Genomic DNA, 23,038 nt, shown 5'->3' with positions numbered 1-23,038 from the left:
GTGGTGTACATATGCAGACTGGACACTCTTTGTAAAGTGGAGGGCTTTCAACTTTACAAAGAATCTCCAGTCTACTATCCTGAACTTTACAAGAATGAATAAAAGTGTGAGTTTTCATGGAGAACATGGAATTGTTGGGGTGACCCCAGACGATGGTGTAAATGAGAACTTGAAGGACAGGGTTGGAGCTCAGACTGCAGCCCCTATGCTCAGACTGCTGAGCAGCATGCTGGCTGTGTGTTGTTCAGAGTGTTGTGGTAGCGCTCCAGCTTTGGGAGGGGTGCGTCTGTCTCACAGTCATTTCCTGGACGGGGATATTATGGCACCACACGCATGAGAAACAAACCCCTTTCACATTTACACACTGACCCCGGACGCTTTCTTTTGCTTGCAACTCAATAAGTGGAGGCTGAAATCCCCAAGAAGCAGGTCTTCCTTTTCAACAGGCGGAGTAACACGATCCAACAACAACTTTATGCAACACGTCTCCTTATGCTGAGGTCTGAGTCTGCTGCAACTTTTTACGGCTCTGCAGGCCAGACGTGGTGGACGGCCACTCCTCAGACACCTGTACACCACAACACACTGCTCACAAACAGCAGAGAAGCCAGATGTGCTCTGGACAGGGAGGGCCTCCGTTAGCGTGTTAGCATGTGGGTCTATATGTGTGTGTTTATGTCCAAAGAGGAGGAGCTCAGCTTCCCAAAGCAAAGCACAGTGAAGGAGAAGAAAACAGGAAGAGGGAGAAACAGCAGAGAGCAATTAGCAGCCAGAGTGACGTGATGAGAGTCTGAGCCTCCTGCTTCTTTAAATGTGGCTGTCGCTCTACTGTACCTCCATTTTAGCCTCCTCCAGTCATCACACATGTGCACAGACACACAAAGCTTGTGTTGTGTTTCCTGGGGAGGTGTGCAGCCTGTGTTCTGGAGGCCTGTTTTCTCTGAGTAACCCTCCGCCCAGCCTCCTCCTCCACGGCTGGCAGGAAGACAAGGTCAATATGACAGTCCTTTCTCTCCTCTCTTTCTGTCTTTGTCTCCCTCGTCCTCCTTCCTCTCGCTGTTTCTGTGTTGTAGCTCAGTAATGACAGGCTCCACCCTGCAGCTTTCATCTTCTGCAGCTCCACACAGCAGCAAAGAGACAGATGGACGGCCACAGACAGACAGTTCAGCAGAATCCTGGAAAATGGAGCAGTGCTAAACTCTACATGTAAATTTGTTCACACGTCCAATTCATGCGATCTGTTAGAAACAAACACCACCACGATCTGCAGCGACACACACCAAACAGCAGAGCAAATAAATGAGCTGTGGACAAACGCAATCATACAGAACATCCTCAGAAAGAACGAGCTAGAGCTGAAGGTCAGGGCGGTGCTCATCCTCTACACTCCTCTGTCCTCAATCAACACTGACATTTACAATCAGTTAAGGAATAGCTAAACGCTCTGTGACCATCTACTGAGACCCAGAAAACACAGCGTTCCCACACCCATATTCAGAGTGTTTAGCACCCAAATTAAAACAGGGAGGCTATTTTTAATAGAAGCATGTGAGGTCAGAATAAGTCTCCGAATGCAGTTAAAACACGTCCAGATTACATAAGGCTCCCTCTAAGAAAACAGCCACGTACAGATGAATTAAATTAGTGCTGGCAACATGTCCACAACAGCACAGAGAAGGTAAACACTCCCAGGCCAAACTTTTCTCTCTTCCTGCATGTTTAAGACGGAGGAGCTCTTATATAACGTACACGTCGCTGCCGGAGCCGGAGCTCATGGAAAATGGGAGACGAAAATACGAGGGAGGGACGAAGGGTGAGAGAGAACAGAAGCAGAGTTAAAACCGAGGAGATGGAGTCCCTGGGAGTCGGGAGGACGGGGGAGGACGGGGGAGGACGGGGAGGAGGCTGACAGGATTGGATATGCCCAGACACACAGCCAGGCCCAGACATGAGAGCTTTATTTGAATCTCAGAAATGCCTCACCCGCCTCCCCCTCATCCACCTCTCTAAAGAAAAAACAGCATCAGTCCCTCACCCCCGGCTCTCCCTTCCTCACCCGTATTTGCAGACAGACTCCCTCCTATCCAGCTCCTCCCTTTCTCTTCACAAACAGCCAAACATGCACATACATACCTCCGTCCCTGCTGGAGAGCTGCTGAGGGTAGGAAGGAATCCACGCAGGGTGTTGACCAAGCAGCTAAATAATAATAGGAACCAGCTGCTCTCTGCTCACAGAACATTACAGCTCCGACACCAAGGGTCAAACTAGATCCACTTCATCTGGAGGTTAAATATTAAAAATGATGCTGGAAACTACCCAAACACACAGACTTCTTTCTGCCCAGCATTCCTTTCCTCCTTCTCTAACTTCTCCTCTCCAGCAGGGCCCAGACATGCTCTGCTTATTGTCTGAAGGCTTTTGCAAACTGAAAGTCTCTCCTGATAGAAACCCAGAGCAGGGAGAGCAGAATGAGGAGGCTGGGCGGGGTGGCTGGAGGGAAGCTCTGAGTCGTCTGTGTTTATTTTGGAAATGCTCGCCTGCAGACTGAACGGAGGAACTGACCCCTAAACTTCATGGAGGATCCTCAGAAACAACAAAAGCCTGACTGCTCTCAGAGGTCCCACAGGTGACCTGAGGAGGTGGACGTATGTCCCAGAGGGCCGTTTAACCGCCCTGGGACCAGGAATGGTCTGCTCCAGGAGGAAACGGTGAGGCCGTGAAGTGATTAGTGGTTACAGTTTAACTGCAGAAAAATGCACGGTGCACGAGCCCCGCCAACGAGCAGCAGAGCGGTATGCTCCGGTCTGCTTCAGTTAGTGTGAGTCAAGCTCTGAATGGGCTTTGTCTGTCCTGAACGTACGTCCACGAGTCAGACACGTCTCCAGAGGATGACTGTGTCCCTGCACCGGCACATGGCAATGATTAGCGATAAGAGATTCTGTGGAAAAATGTTTCTGGGAGCTGAGAGTCCCTCTGTCATTTTCAAGTTTAACTGAAGTTCAGCGCCAGTTCATCTGAGATGTCAGCTGAGTCACACTGAAGTCTTCAGCCTGTGGTTCCTCAGACACCTCAACCAGAAAACAACCAACAGTTCACCTCCAAACTAACCACAAAGCCAGCGAGTAAAGCAGCTGAATGACACAAATAGATTCACATTAGAACAAACGCTGCGACTTCTCATCAAATGGACGTCACTTCCTCTGGGGTTCAAAAACATCTCCATCCAGAAACCAAACATGGATGTTAGAAACGTCATGCCTTCTCCAGCTTTAGCCCAAACACCAGTAAAGAGCCCATACATGAGCTCCAGCTAACAGAGCAGACTGATGTGTTCTAACAGCCTCTGGTTCTTCTCCTAAAGCGTCACACAGAGCTTCACCTGATCAGCATCACCTGTCAACAGGTGCAACCACAGGAAGGATGGATCCGTCCTGGAAACCACAACCAGAGCAGCTCTCCTCCCTGTGAGCATAAATGAAGTGTGAATCAGGTGCCTTGTTTTCTCTGCATGCTGCCTCATTCACTGACCACTGTAATCCTCCCCCCTGCTGCTCAGTTGCCTTTCAGCTTGACCGTAATCCCCGGCAGCCATGGAGCCCCGCTGCGATATTAATTCAAACACTCCACCGGCTCCCTCTGAGCATCGTACAGCCCATCCAGTCAGAGCAGCAACGCCTTCCTCCAGCAGAGAACATTTAGTGGAAAACTAAACTGAACACCTCAGATTTTAGATGAGACTTTCTCTGTGGCGGCAGGAAGAATCAAGCTGATCGTTGAAGCCGATGCGGTGCACGTTTATTACCGGGTTTAAAACATTAAGTACAAGAGCAGCCTGGTGGTTGCTCTCTGACGCAGGAATATGCCGTCAGGTCCACCTTTTCCACCATAAAACAGATGCTTTCCCTCACAGCCTGGGTGATGTCACAGTGGAGGAGTGGGAAAGATCTCAAGACTCACGGAAAACTGAGGAGGGGCAACAACGAGCCACTGGTCTGCAGGTTTCTGCTGGGTCTGCTGGTTCTCTACTGGTCTGGAGGTTTCTGCTGGTCTGCTGGTTCTCTACTGGTCTGGAGGTTTCTGCTGGTCTGCTGGTTCTCTACTGGTCTGCAGGTTTCTGCTGGTCTGCTGGTTCTCTACTGGTCCGGAGTCTTCCTGCTGACTCTACTGGTGTTCTAGTGAATCAAGGAGAAAGGCTCTCCTCCAGACCAGTAGAGAACCAGTAGACCCAGCAGAAAGGCTCCATAGCATAAGGGGGGAAAATGAAAAAGATTCTATTCAACATTACAAAAGTAACTTTGTGTAAAAATCCCTGTAAAATGCATCTTTAAGGAGCATTTCCTGTTTCAGTGACAGAAGTTTTTCACAAATATTGACCAAACTGTCAAAATAAATACCGTTTATGGAGACTATCTCTCACATTGTGATTTCATCGGAACCCCAGATTCTTCTTCCTGACCGACAGAGAATCTACCCAGGAATTAGTCTGATCCTTAGACCCCGTGAGGGTTTACTGGAGCTCCAGTTGACCCACCAGAAAGGCTCTCCACCAGACCAGTGGAGCTCCAGTTAAACCAGCTGGTGTCGAACCTGAACTCTGTCCAAGCATGCGCTCCAGAAAACACACACCAAGAAAAGGCTGCCAGCACAAACACACACATGTCACTTCCTGTGAGTGTGGAACACCACCATGGAGAAGCACAGCTGGACGCCGGTGGACATCTGGCTGGAGATGAGAGCTTCCAGTGATGGTGCTGCTGGTGAGATGGATGTTCTGGTTGACCTGTGGCTGAACCATCAGCTGATCCACCACCAGAGCCGTGGACGTTCAGAGGGTTTATGGAGGAACCAGCAGTGGGACAGACAGACCTCTCTCTGCTGTCAGCTTCTTCCACGCTCTAAATTATTCAGAAAACACCTCAGACGTACATCTATAATATATATTCATCTGCTCAGACCTGCGGTGAGCCTCGATGCTGGTTAATGACCCGGCCTGATTCCCCTCCAGCGCCGGCCTTGTTAGGTTCTGCCTTGGCTCTCTCCCTGGCATCTTCTGGAACAATGGGCCCATGGGAGGCAGCCAATGGGGAGAGGGTCCGTCCCAAACCCAGTCCCAGTGTGCACACAATTAGGCTCAGGGACAGTGGAATTGCTTAATTGGAGGAAAATAGCTCTTTATCCGGGCCTCTGTGCTGCTCATCCCTGGCCCCAGCGATGGATGCTTGGCCTCAAATAACTCAGGGCTGGATTAAACCACAGAACGGCAAAACGGAGACGTCAACAACAGCAGACAGAACGCTACAAAGACCTCTACAGCAGATTCTCAGGCATCATAGTGATCGTAGGAGCTTCAGGAGAAATCACCTGGACTTCTCTGGGAGGTTCCTAAAAGACGTTTCACCTCTAAAAAAACACAGTCATCTTCAAGAAACCACAAGAAAAGTCCAGATGGTTGTGGTTTCTTGATGACATTTCACCTCTCACCCAAGATGAGGGTGAAATGTCTCTAAGAAACCACAATCATCTGGACTTCTCCAGGAGGTTCTGACAGGTGAAAAGTCTTCCAGAACCTCCTAGAGAAGTCCAGCTGACTTCTTTATTTCTCTCTACCTGACTGTAAACGAAACACAATGATCAGCAGGATCTGGTTCTGTGTGAGTGTCTGTCAGGGCTGCTGGGAGTCTAAGCTGGGTGCTGAAGGTTCGGTAGGCCGGACTCGGACTGACGGGAGTCCGAGCTGCAGGTTTCTGAGCCCCGCTGGAGGAAAATAGGTCAGTGGCCTGTTTGAACCGAGCAGCTTCAGCCTGCAGAGCCCCGGACCGACAGACAGGCGGACAGACAGACAGACAGACTGGGTCTTACCGTGAAAACACCGCGGGTGTCTCCGGTTCAGTCCCGTCGCTCCGCTGCAAACTTCGGCCGTAAAGTCCCGCTGCTCCGGCGGCTCAGTGCGGACAGACTCCTCGGCAGTTCGTCGCTTCTCCTCCGGTAAAAACCCGACGTGTGCCGCTGACAGTCCGGAGGAACCAGAACTAGGAGTCCTCGGAGGTCCGTCCCCAGACCATGGCTCTCTGTAGAAGAAGCTGGAGGTGTGAAGCTGCAGCTCCAGGTCTGAGGGGTTTACATGGTACCAGGCCGCTGGAGACCTTCTAACATCCGGAGCAGGGCTGCAGGAGACCCCGGTCGGAGAGCATCAGCGGCGCAGAGCTGCTTCCTGCCCGGATCCGGAGAGCATCGGTCCGGTGGGGGTTCGTCTGGAGGGCGGCTCGGAGCGGAGGGTCGGAGGGAGGATCGGCTCGTCGTCGTCCGGATACAGGTCCGGGCAGCTCGGTTCCGTTGTTCTCCGGTGTTTTCCTCCAGGAGACGCTGAGTTCTGGTGTTTTCTTCCCTCGACCGAGTGAAGCGCAGCCTGCCGCCCGGAGCCCCGCCAGCCCGTCAGGACCAGCCCAGAGTCTGCCAGCTCAGCGCATGCACTGCTCCGCCCCTCAGCGTGGGCAGGCCGGCCTCTCCCCCAGAAACACCCTGGTCCTAGTTCTGGTTCTGGTCCTCTTCCCGGCCCTGGCCCAGATTCTGATTCCGGTCCCGGTCCCGGTCCTGGTCCTCTTCCTGGTCCTCTGATCTCCTGTTGGACCTCCAGACTTTATAAAATGATGCGTAAGAAAACATGAGAAGACTGACAGCTTTAATGAAACCATCAGACTGAAGTCATTTACACATATTTTATTTCTATCCTGGTCTGGACCTGCATGAGGTTCTGAGTCTGATTATAGACCAGGTTCAGGACCCACATTCAGTAAAATAAAACCTATAAATAAAACCTATAAATAGCCATAACTCCAGATGTTCGAGGAAAGACATTCTGCTCATAATAAAGGCCTGAACTGTCGTTTCATTTAAAAAGGGCCTTTAAAATACGACTTTCTGTCCATCAGAGCGTATTTATCAGATTCCTGTTGACTTTGGTTCATCTTAACTTCTACACATTTGGTTGAATTTGTGAATTTGGTGGAGGAAAAAATGACAGAATTTTTTTCCAGTTGTGTTTACATTTTTATGTCAATTTAGTTTCAATTTACATTTTTTGTAAATGTAGTCCCGGTGAACAGATTTTAATATTTTAGGACATATTTTTAAGATAAGACCATAAAGTTTTATAGTTTTTTTATACACAGTAGACAGTAAAACTCCAGATGACTTTCTCCCTTTTAAACATGGAGATAAATAAGTTAAGAAAATAAAATAAGAATAAAAAGTAACTAGTGAAGTAAAAGAGATAAATAGAAATCTTTGTAAAAGAAATAACAAAAAATGTGGCAGCAGAAAAGAACAGATCCAGGATTCCCTTGAAAAAGAGGTTTTTAATCTCAGCGAGATCTCTTCTGGTTTAATAAAAGATCTGGATCATCTGAAACTGAACCACAGAGGATTCTACTTTATGGTCAAAACAACAAAAACATGAGGCCCGTGGTCCAAAAGTGGTCCTCCAGAGGGTCCAATCCGGCCCTCAAAGTGTAAAAATTACAGAGAAGACATTAACTGCAGATTGTAAATTAGTAAAAGTATAAATTTAAAATCATTTCTAGACCATGACACGTTGTTTGGATCATAAAGTAAAATATTGCATTGTTTATTGTTCTTTTGTTGTTTTGTGTTTCTTTTTTGTAATATTTCGTCTTGTTTTTTTTTGTTCTGTTTCCTTTTTGTCTCGCTTGTGTTTCTTGTCTTATTTTGTCATTCTATTTTTTGCTTTATGTGTTATTTTATATCTCATTTTTGGTTACATTGGGGTTTTTTTGTCTTATTTGGGATTTTTTTTCTCTAGATTTTTGTTGTTCTGTTCCTTTTTGTGTCATTTTCTATCCACTGCTTCATCCTCACTAGGGTCATGGGGGGTGCTGGAGTCTATCCCAGCTGACTCTGGTGAAGGCAGGGGACACCCTGGACAGGTCACCAGTCTGTCACAGGGCTACATATACAGACACACAATCACACCTACGGACAATTTAGAGTAACCAATTAACCTCAGCATGTTTTTGGACTGTGGGAGGAAGACGGAGTACCCGGAGAAAACCCACACATGCACAGGGAGAACATGCAAACTCCATGCAGAAAGATCCCAGGCCCAGGCCGGGATTTGAACCGGGGATCTTCTTGCTGCATGGGCAAAGTGCTAACCACTACTCCACTGTGCAGCCCCATTTGTAATGTGGAAATGATAAACTGAGGCTGAATGTTGATTAAACTAAACTTATTTTTCTTCATAAATTTCAGGTTGTTCATGATGTTTAGTAAAAAGATAATTCCTTAAATGTGAACATTTTTGCACTAAACCAAAGGAAACATTAGTTGTGGTTATTTAGAGGTTATTATGCTGTGGTTTTACTGGTTTTACTGGTTTTACTGGCGATCAGACTGGGAAGGATGTGGTCCTGGACTAAGATGAGTTTGACTCTCCTGATATAAATGATCACAAATCATCTAAACAATCATCACCAGGTTCTTTTCAACATGAGAAAATGTTGAAAAACCATTTCTTGCCCTCAGCTGCACCACAGCAGTGGAGTCATTAAAGCCCCTAAACTGCCCTCCTGCCACCACTAGAGGGCATTAACTCACCTGGGAGCAGGTTTAAATACCCCAGAGTCTACTGTAAGAAAACAAATACACACAATCCTCCTGATATGAAGTATTTCTACAGTGAAGACGATGCAGCCAGTAAATGTGTTTTATCTATTTAATAAGATCCTGATGTTTGGTGCTTCAGATCCCACAGCTTTAGATTTGATTTACTTTTTGTTTTATTTGAGAATAATTACAATAGAATATCAGTTTAGCACTCTCTGTACAGCAGCATTATAAATAAACTATATAAGGCAATATTAGCACACTAAAATATATACCACTGAATGTAGCTCTTATATTTTGGTGGTATATATTTTAGGGTGTGTTAGTATTGTCTTATGTAGTTTATTTATAATGCTGCTGTACAGAGAGTGCTAAACTGATATTCTATTGTTTTCTGTGACAATATAGACCTATTCTATTCTATTCTATTCTATTCTATTCTATTCTATTCTATTCTATTCTAAACTAAAACAGGTCACCAGACCCGTTTCTTCCAGACCTGATTCCAGCTGTTTCATAGATCGATCGGCTGAAGGATTACAGAGCATCAGGTATCTGAGTTTACATTAAATGAAGAATATCATCCCAGAGTTTATTTTATTATGTTGACGTGAGATCCTAAAGGGTTGAAAACTGTGCGCATGTGCGTCCTTTAAAAAACAAAAACCACCGAGATGAGGATGATAGAAATGTAAGAACATATTTATATTCTAAAGTAATTAAACACTTGTTCTCTTATTTCATGACGTGTTTGTTCAGACAGATGTGTGTTTAACAGGTTATTTTATTTTTCCTCCAGTTTGTCCTCTGAAGCTGCTCTCCGGTCTTTTGGCCTCCACGCCGCCGTCTCATCCTACCGCTGCCCGTCCAGCCCACGCGTGGAGCGGCTGTCAGACGGCGACGTGTCTCCAGAAGCTCCCGGTGGAGCCGTCAGCTGATCCGTAGGTTGGAGTACGGGAGGACAAACATCCGTTATGTAACCGGAACCGGATGGAGCTTAAAAAAGAGGAAACGATCCTGTTAACAATGCGCTGTTATTGATCCGATAATCAGCTGTTATTGATCCCAAAATCAGCTGTTATTGATCCCAAAATCAGCTGTTATTGATCCGATAATCAGCTGTTATTGATCCAATAATCAGCTGTTATTGATCCGATAATCAGCTGTTATTGATCCGATAATCAGCTGTTATTGATCCAATAATCAGCTGTTATTGATCCCAAAATCAGCTGTTATTGATCCAGATAATCAACTGTTATTGATCCGAAAATCAGCTGTTATTGATCCAATAATCAGCTGTTATTGATCCAGATAATCAGCTGTTATTGATCCAGATAATCAACTGTTATTGATCCGATAATCAGCTGTTATTGATCCGATAATCAGCTGTTATTGATCCCAAAATCAGCTGTTATTGATCCCAAAATCAGCTGTTATTGATCCAGATAACCAGCTGTTATTGATCCTGAAAATCAACTGTTATTGATCCGATAATCAGCTGTTATTGATCCAGATAATCAACTGTTATTGATCCGATAATCAGCTGTTATTGATCCGATAATCAGCTGTTATTGATCCCAAAATCAGCTGTTATTGATCCCAAAATCAGCTGTTATTGATCCAGATAACCAGCTGTTATTGATCCTGAAAATCAACTGTTATTGATCCGATAATCAGCTGTTATTGATCCAGATAATCAGCTTTTATTGATCCAATAATCAGCTGTTATTGATCTGGAAAATCAGCTGTTGTTGATCCAGATAATCAGCTGTTATTGATCCAATAATCAGCTGTTATTGATCCGGAAAATCAGCTGTTATTGATCCAGATAATCAGCTGTTATTGATCCAGATAATCAGCTGTTATTGATCCAATAATCAGCTGTTACTGATCCAATAATCAGCTGTTATTGATCCAATAATCAGCTGTTATTGATCCCAAAATCAGCTGTTATTGATCCAGATAATCAACTGTTATTGATCCTAAAATCAGCTTTTATTGATCCAGATAACCAGCTGTTATTGATCCTGAAAATCAGCTGTTATTGATCCAGATAATCGGCTTTTATTGATCCAATAATCAGCTGTTATTGATCCAGATAATCAGCTGTTATTGACCCTAAAAATCATCGGTTTTTGATCCAGATAACCAGCTGTTATTGATCCGGAAAATCAGCTGTTATTGATCCAGATAATCAGCTGTTATTGATCCGGAAAATCAGCTGTTATTGATCCAGATAATCAGCTGTTATTGACCCTAAAAATCATCGGTTTTTGATCCAGATAACCAGCTGTTATTGATCCGGAAAATCAGCTGTTATTGATCCAGATAATCAGCTGTTATTGATCCAATAATCTGCTGTTATTGATCCAGATAGTCAGCTGTTATTAATCAGGATAAAGTAGTTCCCTGTTTCCAGCTCCGTTCTGCGCTAAATAGTCCTTTGTTTACCCGCAGACTGCGGAAGGAGCACAGTGTGACTCCGACCAGCTGTTTCCCGCCTTGAAAGCCATCTGATCAGCTGCACGCGCACACTACAACACACACACAGTAACACACCATAACACACACACACACACGCACTCTCTCGGTCACGCGGACGGAGGGAGGGAGGAGGGGGAGGAGAGAGAGGCAGAGCCACACACCGAGGGAACCCCATCAGCTGGAAGTCCGGTTCCGTTACAACTCGGAGCCTCGCAGCGCCTCGGTACCGGAGCAGGGTTCGGTGTCTCGGCTCGGATCGGCGGGTTCTGCTCCTGGTCTTCCTCCGGTTCTGGTTCCGCGGACACGGTGCTGCTGGTCTCGGGGGGCGGGGGGGACCGAGCATGGAGTACTTCATGGTTCCGGCCCAGAAGGTTCCGTCGCTGCAGCACTTCAGGAAGACGGAGAAGGAGGTGATCGGGGGTCTGTGCAGGTGAGTCTACCTGCTGGCGGCCGCACGCGCTCCGCTTTCCGAGCAACACGCGTGTTGTGATGTTATTGTGTGCACGAGCCTCCCACGGGACCGCGGGCTGGGGTCTCCGTCCGGTACCGAGGTCCCGCTGCTCCGGTCCGGACCCGGGCTCCCTCCGGGTTCGGGTTTTTCGGACCTTTGAGGCGGATTCGGGGATTTTGGGGCGAACAAACACAAACCACGTGGTTCCGTGCACGCCACGCTGCTGCTCGCTCCGGAGCGCGTCCCCCGGTTCTCAGGGCTCCGAGCCGCCGGACTGCTGCCTCCGGGACGTAGCAGGGAGCGGGTCGGCCGGACCGGAGGGGGGCCGCCTGGTCCCGGTCCTGGTTCTGGACCGACCCGCGGCCAGCCGCCATGCTGGCTGCTGCGGGGGGAGCTCTGCGCTATTTCCTGCATGGCGGATTGTTTTGTTCACTGTTTGCGCACTAACGCCCCGCCGCTTTCTGAACCGCCTCATTAGAACCGGACTCCGGTTACCGGGGGTTCGGGGCGGCTCGGTACAGCCGTCCAGCCGCCTCACTGCGTCTTTTCTCCCGCAGCTCTGCCATGCTGCTGCCGCATTGTTTAATGGCGGAGGACGGAGAGCCGCCGGAGCGGTGCTGCGCTGCAGCTCCGCGGGGACCGAGCGGCTCCCCGGGGCCGGTACCGGCAGCTCCCCGCCGTGAGTCCCGGTGGAGGGGCACCGGTGGTCGGCGGGGAGGCCCGTTATTAAAAGGTGTATTAATAAGGGGGTGTGTGGACGGAAGGCCCGTCCGCAGCACGGAGGCGGAGGGATCTGCTGCTGCTGGGAGAGGCGACGGGCATTATGGGAAATGTAGTCCCGGTGATGAAGCTAAAAAACCTGAATCTGGACCCAAAGAAACCAGAACTTTAAAACTGAAATACAATTTAGTTTTAACATGAACACAATCAAAAGCCTTAAAAGCTGTCAGAAATAAAGTTACATGTCTGAAAAATCTAAACAGAATTATGAGTTTTTTTTACTTTATAATAATTAATGTAAATAAATCTCAGTTTCAGTTCCAGGACCAGAACTAATGATCCCATCAGAACTCATTAATATGTAGTTCTTGTTTACTGTTGTTCTTTTTATTCTCATCAATGAAAATGAGGAAACGACCTGAATGATTCCTGGAGGTTTAAGATTGGAAGAGATGGATGGATGAATGATGGATGGATGGATTGATGATGAATGGATGGATGATGGATGAATGATGGATGGATGGATTGATGATGGATGGATGAATGAATGATTGATGGATGATGGATGGATAGATGAATGATGGATGATGGATGGACTGATGATGGATGAATGATGGATGGATGATGGATAGATGGAGGAATGATGGATGGAAGGATGGATGATGGATGAATGAATGATAGATGGATGATGGATAGATGATGGATGAATGAATGATTGATGGATGATGGATGGATGATGGATGTCCTTATGTTACGTGTTTAAAGTGTCTAAATCACTGACCAATGAGTCCCCACGTCTTGTTTTTCTTCATAGCAGTGGTCTTCATCTCTAGAATGTCAGAAAATTTTCAGTGTTTCTCACATAATTCTCTAATTATGTCCTCAAATGTTCCATTTGGTGCCTCGGAGGAGAAATGAAACAGGAGAATAAATCATTCAGATGTTATTCTCTTTAAAAGTTACTCTGATGAATTGATTATCAGCTGCTGATCAGTTAACTGGTTGACAGTTAATCAGTTCACTGCTGCAGAACCCTCAGATGTTCAGGTCACTACATTTATTCACTACATTATGGAGTGTTTGGTGTTTTTGACTTATTATTAGTGATCCGGACTCTGACCTGCTGCAGTCGACTGCTCTGGTTTCAGGAAGTTGAAGATCAGTTGGACGTGTTCTGGCAGCGGATGCTTTGTTGGATGTGGCTGCAGCACACACACACACACACACACACACACACATGTTTGTTTTTCTATACCGGTGGGGACTTACCATTGACTCCCATTCATATCTAACTCCTAACCCTTACCCTAACCCTAACCTTAACCATCACCAAATCAATGCCTAACCCTAAACAAACGTTTTTGCACTTTTACATTTTTTATTAACAACAATATGGCCAAGAAAACGGTGTTGCCACCCGTGGGGACCTCATTTTAGGCCCCCACCGTAAGACAAGTCCCCACCTTTATAGCAAATAGTCAGGTCAAAGTCCCCACCGGTATAGCAGAAACAGTACACACACACACACACACACACACACACACACACACACACACACACACACACACAAACTGTGTTTTCCTATCCTTGTGGGGATCTACCATTGACTCCCATTCATATCTAACCCTAACCTTAACCCAGACCAAAACAATGTCTAACCCTAAAGAAACGTTTTTGCACTTTTACTTTTTCAGTAACAACAACATGGCCCAGAAAACACTGTTTAAACTTGTGGGGACCCAAATGAGGTCCCCACAAGTGACATTTCTTTTGGTTTTCCTATGGTTGTCTGGACATTAGGTCCCCACAACCCCTATAATTACACAAACACACACACTATAACACACTGTGTTTGCTCTGAGCAGCTGAGTCAGTACAGATAAGCGCTCAGCCAGAGGCTCCCACAGATACTGATCCTGATGCAGTCGATGCTGGAGGAAGTTAGAATTTCCCCTCAGCTGAGTTTCTAGCATCCAGCAGCTGCTCTACGGTTCAGATATAGAAATATTAATAAACTCTACGCCTCTCTACGTGTCAGCGGCAGTAAACTGGACTACCTGCAGAGATGGACTGGAACTAGTTTGTCCAAAACACAGAACTCGATGCTTTAACTCTGGAAAATACTGAAACTATGAGGCTTCAGGTTTCTGAGTGTTTGGGTGTCCTGGTTCAGCCAGCAGAGTGTCTGTGATGTTTGGTGGTGAAATAAATCCACATTTAAAGAGTCGTAATCATAAGATGAAGCATATTTTTGTCTTATTATTGAGTTTATTAATGCAAACTGAACAGCTGAGGTGTCAGTTAGAGAAACACATCACTGCACCTGTTCTGTTTTTACCAGTCTCTGTGTAGTTAGGTCTGTGATATTAAATGATTTTCTGGATGTTAATCTGTTTTGTTGTGTATCCTGGTGGGGTTGTTACTAAAAATAAGAATCAGTTCTCTGCTAACTTACCTGTTAAATAAGCAAAAAATAAACCTGAAGCCTCATCAGTGGATGAACAGAGCCGACCTCTCAGTGACAGCAGTAGTTCTTACTGTGGAATAAAGTCGTTCCTGCAGTCCGAGGCCTGAAGTTCTGCTGCTTAGTTTATTATTTGAGCCTCTGATATTCCTTCTTACTGCAGTCATTCTGAGGAACTGATGAGATTTCTGAAGCAGTCTGAGGGAAACGGGTTGAAACTCCTTAACCAGCAGCTGAGAATGAAACTGATGATGAGGAGCGAGGCTTCATATGTTCAGAAAGCGCTGATGTTCTAAACCTGCACATAAGAAACGGAAGCTGATCCCAGAACAGGTCTTCTGTGCTCCTCAGTGCTACTTGGGTCATCCTGCTGGGTTTAATTCTGCTGGATGGTCCATCTCTGTGACCGTTTGGACTGTTTTGTTGACCTGATGCTCTCCTTCTTCTTCTCCTCAGTCTGGCCAACATTCCTCTGACTCCAGAAACAGCTCGGGACCAGGAGAGGAGGATTCGCAGAGAGATCGCCAACAGCAACGAGCGTCGGCGTATGCAGAGCATCAACGCTGGATTCCAGTCCCTGAAAACACTCATCCCACACAGCGATGGAGAGAAGCTCAGCAAGGTGGGTCAGCAGAGGGGTGGAGGAGATGATGGAGCTGCAGAGGGGTGGAGGAGATGATGGAGCTGCAGAGGGGTGGAGGAGATGATGGAGCTGCAGAGGGGTGGAGGAGATGATGGAGCTGCAGAGGGGTGGAGGAGATGATGGAGCTGCAGGCTCTGAACTCTTTCATGACTGACCTGAACGTTGTTCTTCAGGCGGCCATCCTGCAGCAGACAGCAGAGTACATCTTCACTCTGGAGCAGGAGAAGACGCGACTTCTGCAGCAGAACAGTCAACTCAAACGGATCATCCAGGTGAGGAACACCTTCAGGTTCTTCTCCTTCATCAGTTTCAGCTCCTCTGAGCTCGATATCTCCATCTCTCCACAGGAGTTGAGTGGTTCCTCCCCCAAGAGGAGGCGTGCGGAGGAGAAGGACGAGGGGATTGGCTCCCCAGACATCCTGGAGGAGGAGAAGACCGAGGACCTGAGGAGGGAGATGATCGAGTTGAGGCAGCAGCTGGACAAAGAGCGTTCAGTCAGGATGATGCTGGAGGAGCAGGTGATGAAAACCTCCAACAGGCTGCAGCTTCATCAGGAGGAAAGTTTGTCAGACGTTGATTCTGTGACTCTTCTGCGTTTCAGATGCGCTCCTTTGATGCCCAGCTGTACCCAGAGAAGCTGAAGGCCATCGCCCAGCAGTTCCAGGAGCAGCAGGTCCAGACGCAGAGCCTGGTCCGGATTCAGCAGCAGAAAGTGCTGGAGAAGGACCTCACTCCGGCCCACAGCCCACAGGTTGGACATCCATCCATCCATCCACTCCCACCCACAGAACAGATACATGCAGATCGATAACTGGTTCTCTGTCCTAAATGGAACATGAACATCTGTAAAGTTGTCAAAGAAAATAAACCTTCAGCACAGATCCATCATGGACCTGTGACTGGATCCTCCAGACCAGGAACTGAATGGTTTTAATGAGTTTAAAAGAGAAGATCAAAGCTCAGCTGGAAGGTTTAGACCAGGAACCCTGAACCCAGACCTGAACCCTAACAGACCCTCTACTGGGCTGTGATTGGTTAAACCTTAACCTTTAACCCAGTGAAACCTCTACTGGGCTGTGATTGAGTCTGATTTGGTTCTTTTTTCTTTAGGCTGATGTCATTTAGAGTTTAGTTCTGTCCGTTGAATTATTCTTTGAGTTGTTCTCTACAGATCTCTGTCTTTAATCTTCTCACCTCCAGTTGGGTCGTGTACAGTTAGCTCTGGATTTTGACAAACCTTTTTCATCTAAGTATCTCAGCAGACCGTGTTTATTTGGGCTCATTAGTTTAAATGTATCAGCTGGTTGATGCTGAACCTCCTCCCTCCTCCCTCCTCCCTCATGTCTTCTTTTTTAAGTGTTTTCTCCAAACTCCCAGACTGATCTCTCAGCGTCCTGCAGGTTTCAGACAGACAGTCGTTTCCATGTCTGTGGTTGGAGCTGTCAGCGGCCGCCACAGATGATCAGAGCGGTGAAGGAGTCTCAGCTGTCAGATTGTGTTTCTGCTTCTAACCATGACCGAACATGATGCCAGATCAATGGTTTAGGGATGTCCGTCCAGTCTGGTGGCAGCTGGATCCTCGTAGTGAAGATAATTGATAGACTCTACATTAGCGTACGGCTCCCCAAGTAGAGCCGAGTAACATGACCTCAAATCAATACCACTATGAATTGACAGAATCACTCAGTGAGGATAGATCAGGGTTCTTCTGCCCCCAGAGGCTTCAGTCAGAACCTCAGTGAGGATCAGGGTTCCACTGCCTCATGAATAATAGACTTTAATCAAAAAGTTAGAAAAAGAAACATAACGGCTCCCTGACATCTGTAAAATCCTTTAGTTAACTTAGACTTTAATGATGTGGTTGGTTCAGTGGTGAAGAGTGAACATTCCTGGATATTTTAGAGAAACGGTAACAGAACAGAAGCAGCTTTTATTAAAAAAACCTCTTATACTTTAGCTGTTTTAGCTTTTATTAGAGCGTGCAGTGAGGACAAAAGAGATGAGGCGACGACATGCAGTAAAGGTTCGAACCAGCTGCTGACGGCACCAGAACCAATCAGCTCTCAGATACTTCAGTTTACAGGCGTCCTGGTCACTCAGCTGGAAATAGGAGCTATGGGTCTGATTCCAGCCCTTTACTGCAGGTCCTCTCCGCTGCCCCAAAATGAAAAGGACACCGTTTAGTGGCCGTTTGCTTTAAGGAGCGCTTGTTTTTAGTCTCGGTGCATCTTTTTCAGCTCCTGCTGTTCATCAGGTACCTCAGCATCCTCTGCCTGCCTCCAGAACAAAATAAGTAGTTCCCAGTAAAGTTGTTTTTACGAGGCAGGTCAAAGCAGCTTTCTGCAGACATCAGGACAGAAGAACATTGATGTTGAGAGGTTTCTACCGTCTGGTCTGCTCGTTATTTAACAGCTGCTGAATGAAGTCCTGCTCCTCCATGGAAGCAGCCCAGCATGAAGGAGGACCCACAAATGTCTTCTGTGTAACATGAGACAGCTTTAATGGCAGAAAATACAAAAATAAGATGAATTTTTATTATTGATTTTAGAAAAAAATACCTGGAATAGACACGTAAACCTTTTTGCTCACAGGTGCAACCAGTGCAGAAAACAAACACTGTGACTCTACACACTGTAGATGTTCAACATTTCTCCTTTCTGTTGTGAGTTAACATCCTGGAGTTCAGCACAGAAGTCAGAACTTTTGACCTCTGAAGGCTTCACAGTTCTGTCAAGGAGACGAGAGCTTTCAGTGTTTTACAGAATTTTGTCAGTGCAAACTGTTTATTTTGGGTTTTTTTTCAATGAGACACATGGAAGAACGTGACTTTGGTTAAATTTTAAGCTGTGGTTTGATTTTTCATCAGAGATGAGTAGTTCAAAGACCTCTGAAAAGTAATAAATCTGATTATTCTGATGGATGGAGTCTGGGAGTTTGGGGTTCCAAGAGTTAATCTGTTTGTGTGTGTGTGTTTACAGCTGGCTGTTTGTGTTTATTGTGTGTTTGTGGAGGTTTAGATTCTCTGCTCCTGTCAGCAGGACGTGGTGGCATGACGGAAACGTGTTGTAACGTGTTGTCATGTGTTGTGATGTGTTGTAACGTGTTGTAACGTGTTGTAACGTGTTGTAGCGTGTTGTGACGTGTTGTAATGTGTTGTGACGTGTTATAACGTGTTGTAGCGTGTTGCAGCGTGTTGTAGCGTGTTGTAGCGTGTTGTCATGTGTTGTAACGTGTTGTAGCGTGTTGTGACGTGTTGTAACGTGTTGTAGCGTGTTGTAACATGTTGTAATGTGTTGTGTGTTGTGAAGTGTTGTAAGGTTTTGTAACATGTTGTGTGTTGTGAAGTGTTGTAACGTGTTGTAACATGTTGTAACGTGTTGTAACATGTTGTAATGTGTTGTAACATGTTGTAATGTGTTGTAGCGTGTTGTCATGTGTTGTGACGTGTTGTGATGTGTTGTAATGTGTTGTAGCGTGTTGTGACGTGTTGTAACATGTTGTAACGTGTTGTAACATGTTGTAATGTGTTGTAACATGTTGTAATGTGTTGTAGCGTGTTGTCATGTGTTGTGACATGTTGTGATGTGTTGTAATGTGTTGTAGCGTGTTGTGACGTGTTGTAACATGTTGTAACGTGTTGTAGCGTGTTGTAACGTGTTGTAACATGTTGTAACGTGTTGTAACATGTTGTAATGTGTTGTAGCGTGTTGTGACGTGTTGTAACATGTTGTAACGTGTTGTAACATGTTGTAATGTGTTGTAACATGTTGTAATGTGTTGTAGCGTGTTGTCATGTGTTGTGACATGTTGTGATGTGTTGTAATGTGTTGTAGCGTGTTGTGACGTGTTGTAACATGTTGTAACGTGTTGTAGCGTGTTGTAACGTGTTGTAACATGTTGTAACGTGTTGTAACATGTTGTAATGTGTTGTAACATGTTGTAATGTGTTGTAGCGTGTTGTCATGTGTTGTGACGTGTTGTGATGTGTTGTAATGTGTTGTAGCGTGTTGTGACGTGTTGTAACATGTTGTAACATGTTGTAACGTGTTGCAACATGTTGTAATGTGTTGTAACATGTTGTAATGTGTTGTAGCGTGTTGTCATGTGTTGTGACGTGTTGTGATGTGTTGTAATGTGTTGTAGCATGTTGTAACGTGTTGTAGCGTGTTGTGACGTGTTGTAACATGTTGTAACGTGTTGTAACATGTTGTAATGTGTTGTAACATGTTGTTGTGTGTTGTGAAGTGTTGTAACGTGTTGTAGCATGTTGTAATGTGTTGTAGCGTGTTGTGACGTGTTGTAACGTGTTGTAATGTGTTGTAGCATGTTGTAACGTGTTGTAGCGTGTTGTGACGTGTTGTAACGTGTTGTGACGTGTTGTAACGTGTTGTAACGTGTTGTAGCGTGTTGTGACGTGTTGTGATGCACCTTTCCACCAGGTGTTGGCCCCGGGGACGCCCCCTGCACCGACACACCACCCCACGGTCATCGTCCCCGCCCCTGCCCAGACCCCCCAGCCCCACCACGTTACCGTGGTAACCATGGGCCCAGCATCAGTCATCAACACAGCGTCCACGTCTCGACAGAACCTGGACACCATCGTTCAGGTGAGTCCACAGTTAGATGGCGTGTGTTCCCGGCGTGGCCACCAGAGGGCGCTGCTGCTCTGATTCTCCTCCGTCCCTCCAGGCCATCCAGCACATCGAGGGCACCCAGGGGGGGAGGAGCAGCGTGGAGGAGGACCAGCGGAGGGCCGTCATCGTCTCCTCGGGTCGCCTCCTCTCCGATGCTGCCGCCTCAGACACGGCCTCCAACAGCGACGGGCCTGATGACTGTTCTCTGCCTTGAGCTCATCAGCTGACGCTTCACACACACACAGACACACCGACACACACACGCACACACACACTCACACACGGCCAGCAGACAGCAGAGCCTCACTAACAGGGCTGGTAGTCAGACTGAAGCACTCGTTTTTAGTTGTTCTGTTGGGCAGCCCACATAGTTTACAGCCGTTCTTTCTCTTCACTCACAAACAAACCCACGTCTCCTTTAGCCTGTAGAGGTCATTAGAGCTTCACTTCCTGTAAATGCTCTGTCATACTGGATACTAGAATGTCTGCTGAACATCTCCATTAACTACCAGGACTGTTACCTACCGGCCTGAAGCCATGAGACTGATCTGTGAAACAGGAGATAAAGTCGATGAAGACCCGGCGCTGTGGCATCCAGACCGACTTCCTGTCACGCTCCCCTCGCTTCCTGACCAATCAGAGCTGTTTGGAGAGACACTGTGAGCCAACAAGACTGTCCTGAAGTTCCCCTGTTAGGCTTCATGTTCAGACGTTGTTTACTTCTGTCCAGTCTTCATGTGATGTTTCTCTAAGGGTCCCTCAGCTGAAGAAAAAGCTCCACGTCGATGAGTTTCCAGCTGATGCATCTGAGAGGAGCTCAGAGACTCTTACTGCTTCATTCTTCTGTTTGTCTGTGTCCGTCTCTGCTGGGCTGGGTTCCCGGTAATCCCGCATCTGTATCACCCTCTTCTTTTCCTGATGGCCTGACAGAGAAATCACTGTTTGGATATTTGTTGACCTCCTCCCCTGTTGATCGTAGAAGCCCCGGCCTGTGGAATAAGCTAATCTGTGGCCCGATCCGCTAATTCTCTGCTGTTTGTCTTTAATGTTCTGAATCTGCAGGGCTTGGTGGTGTCTGAGACTCTGGCAGTTTGCTCCACTTTAGCCATGAAATTTAAAATTCGCACAAATAGAACTGACATACAATCACTTATACGTCTAATCTTAATAACTTGTCGTCTTTAGCCCCTATCAGTGTCGTTTGTCGCCCGGTGAAATCACTTGATGGGCAGACCACACATGCTCTATGCATCTCCTGATATCGATGGTTTGTCCGTTTGTGAGTCTATTGTACCGAGTTTTTTTTAACATTTTTCCTCTTAGCTCTTATTCTTAAATGTGTTCTGGAACTCTTGGTTGACAGATTGACTTTCAGACATGTAGCACAGCGAGGCAGCAGTTCACCGTACTAACAGCCAGGGGGCGCAGGAGGTACTGAGCCGACTTAACACCTGAACACCAGTACCTGAACACTTCATCTGGAATCCTTCTGGTTTCCATCCAACTTTTCCAGCCAGGCCTGTCAACAGCCCAGCTGTTCAATTCTGTATTTCCCGTTACTTCGTCTAATTCGCCTACTTTTTGTCTTCTTATTTTGGCGTCAACATCCAACAGGCTGCTGGTGTCCTGATAATCGTTTCTCCTGAGGATTCAGATGTGTCTGAATACTGACTTCTGGCTGATTTCGGTAGATGTGAATCTGTTTTGACTCCTTCCTGTGTGCTTTTAAAGCCAGATGTGTGGAGAAAAATTCCATGATGAAATGTAGACATTCCATAAAACTAGTGAATTTTTCCTCCCAGTTTACTTTTGAAAAGTGAAACCTGCTGTACTTAGAGGCTGGTTCCACATCACTGCTGTCTTTAAGCAGCGTTTAGAAGCTAACTCATCCCTGCATCAGTGCTCAGAAGGAACTGTGAACTGCTGGCCAGACGACGTGTTCAGCTGAACACAACCATGATGTATGTCATGGAACTTCCCTTTAAAACATTGATGTCAGCTGCACTGAAATGAGTGAAATGAACCCGTGGGACATTTTCCCGGTACTTTATAGGAAGCGGATTCCTGGATGTGGGAAACGTTTGCATGCTCTGCTTTTTGAGGAGCTCTGCTGTTTTCCTCTGAGGATCTGCATTTGACAGGTTTTCTGCTGAACTGGTTTATTTCCATCTGTTTTGTGTGTGCACATATCAGATTGTTGAATGAGCGGGGTGGGATCACTAAACGGGGTCGACATTACAAAGCACTTACTGTTCTGTAGTGGAGCTGAATCTTTTGTATGAAGGGCATCTCCTCAGCTGAAGCTCTTGAGGTTTTTGGTAAAACCACACAGCTGTGCTCCCATTCCCCTCCATGTCCAGTCCTCCTACATCTTTTTTGTTCTTTTGCAGTCCTTTCTGCTGCCTCTGTCTATCTCTTGTCTCTCTCCACATTTTTCAGCATCCTTCTCCTTTGGTTCGTTCTCTGTACTGTTTTTTTTTTTTGTTAGACCTGTCAGTGCATACGGTCATCAAGAAGCTATTTTTTTTTTAAGAGAAATGTTTTGGGGATAAAGAGGCTTGTGCCTTTGTAAAGACAGAATAATAAAGTTTGTACTTTGTTTTTTAAACCTTTTTCTGCGTCTTTTTGGTCCTTCTCGGTGAATGCTTTCCTTTAAATATCGTCTGCTCTGAGAGAGTGCTGATCATAACGGCACTAATAATGAAAACCAGCTGGACTCGTGCCGTTTCCAGCAGTAGGTGATCTACAGGGGTCTGTCTGTGATTGGTGGAAGGGAGTCTGAATGTCCAAGACCTCCTTCTCATCCATCTGCTCCAAGCAGAAGCAGAAAGTCTGAAACCTGTGGAATGGAATGTATTGTTCACTTAGCAGACTGGACACGCACATGAAGACCAGATAGGACAGCTTTATTTAGCACTCAGTGGCTTCATGCCGACGTTCCTAACCAGGGCTGGAGGTGAACTTCACTGGAACACTGGTGATGTGGAGATGCTGTGGACACCAAAGAACAGATTCAACA

General features: G+C 46.4%; 2 protein-coding genes and 1 long non-coding RNA gene across 10 annotated transcripts in view; 1 reads left to right on the top strand and 2 right to left on the bottom strand.

Annotated features, from left to right (window-relative positions):
• The window catches only part of glis2b (GLIS family zinc finger 2b), a 33,317-nt gene extending 26,653 nt beyond the window's left edge, over positions 1–6,664 (bottom strand). The window contains exon 1 of one of the 2 annotated variants that reach the window (XM_022195341.2): positions 5,861–6,664. The gene's annotated coding sequence lies outside the window, so the exon portion shown is untranslated. Of the gene's footprint in view, positions 1–2,133; positions 2,657–5,860 lie in introns of those variants that run through there. The other variant, XM_022195342.2, reaches the window with a different exon arrangement.
• A 2,054-nt stretch (positions 6,665–8,718) lies between these two features.
• On the bottom strand, positions 8,719–11,405 carry LOC127531590 (uncharacterized). The gene is made up of 2 exons (XR_007938729.1): positions 11,269–11,405; positions 8,719–9,619 (listed from the first exon to the last, which is right to left on the bottom strand). It is a non-coding gene; the product is annotated as an uncharacterized LOC127531590 (long non-coding RNA).
• Positions 11,095–22,627, top strand: tfap4 (transcription factor AP-4 (activating enhancer binding protein 4)). 7 transcript variants are annotated; one of them, XM_022195340.2, is made up of 7 exons: positions 11,102–11,537; positions 15,199–15,364; positions 15,559–15,657; positions 15,733–15,903; positions 15,987–16,136; positions 19,825–19,992; positions 20,075–22,627. In XM_022195340.2, the coding sequence occupies exons 1-7, from the start codon at positions 11,449–11,451 to the stop codon at positions 20,231–20,233; spliced, it is 1,002 nt and encodes a 333-aa protein (XP_022051032.1). In that variant the 5' UTR covers positions 11,102–11,448; the 3' UTR covers positions 20,234–22,627. The 7 variants fall into 7 exon arrangements, with proteins under 7 accessions (XP_051797177.1, XP_051797178.1, XP_051797179.1 ...); XM_051941217.1 differs by lacking the exons at positions 19,825–19,992; positions 20,075–22,627 and adding an exon at positions 18,364–18,503 and having other exon boundaries at positions 11,095–11,537; XM_051941218.1 differs by lacking the exons at positions 19,825–19,992; positions 20,075–22,627 and adding an exon at positions 19,389–19,540 and having other exon boundaries at positions 11,096–11,537.
• The last annotated feature ends 411 nt before the right edge of the window (positions 22,628–23,038 follow it).

Source organism: Acanthochromis polyacanthus, chromosome 21 (assembly GCF_021347895.1).
Source record: "Acanthochromis polyacanthus isolate Apoly-LR-REF ecotype Palm Island chromosome 21, KAUST_Apoly_ChrSc, whole genome shotgun sequence".
In the NCBI taxonomy this organism is placed as follows: Eukaryota; Metazoa; Chordata; class Actinopteri; family Pomacentridae; genus Acanthochromis; species Acanthochromis polyacanthus.
This window is presented reverse-complemented; position numbering and strand designations above follow the sequence as displayed.

Coding starts and splice junctions, on each gene's coding strand:
- tfap4 (XM_022195340.2), top strand. CDS start 11,449: ATGGAGTACTTCATGGTTCCGGCCCAGAAGGTTCCGTCGCTGCAGCAC. Junction 15,365..15,558: donor ATGGAGAGAAGCTCAGCAAG/GTGGGTCAGCAG, acceptor GTTGTTCTTCAG/GCGGCCATCCTGCAGCAGAC. Junction 19,993..20,074: donor ACCTGGACACCATCGTTCAG/GTGAGTCCACAG, acceptor CCGTCCCTCCAG/GCCATCCAGCACATCGAGGG.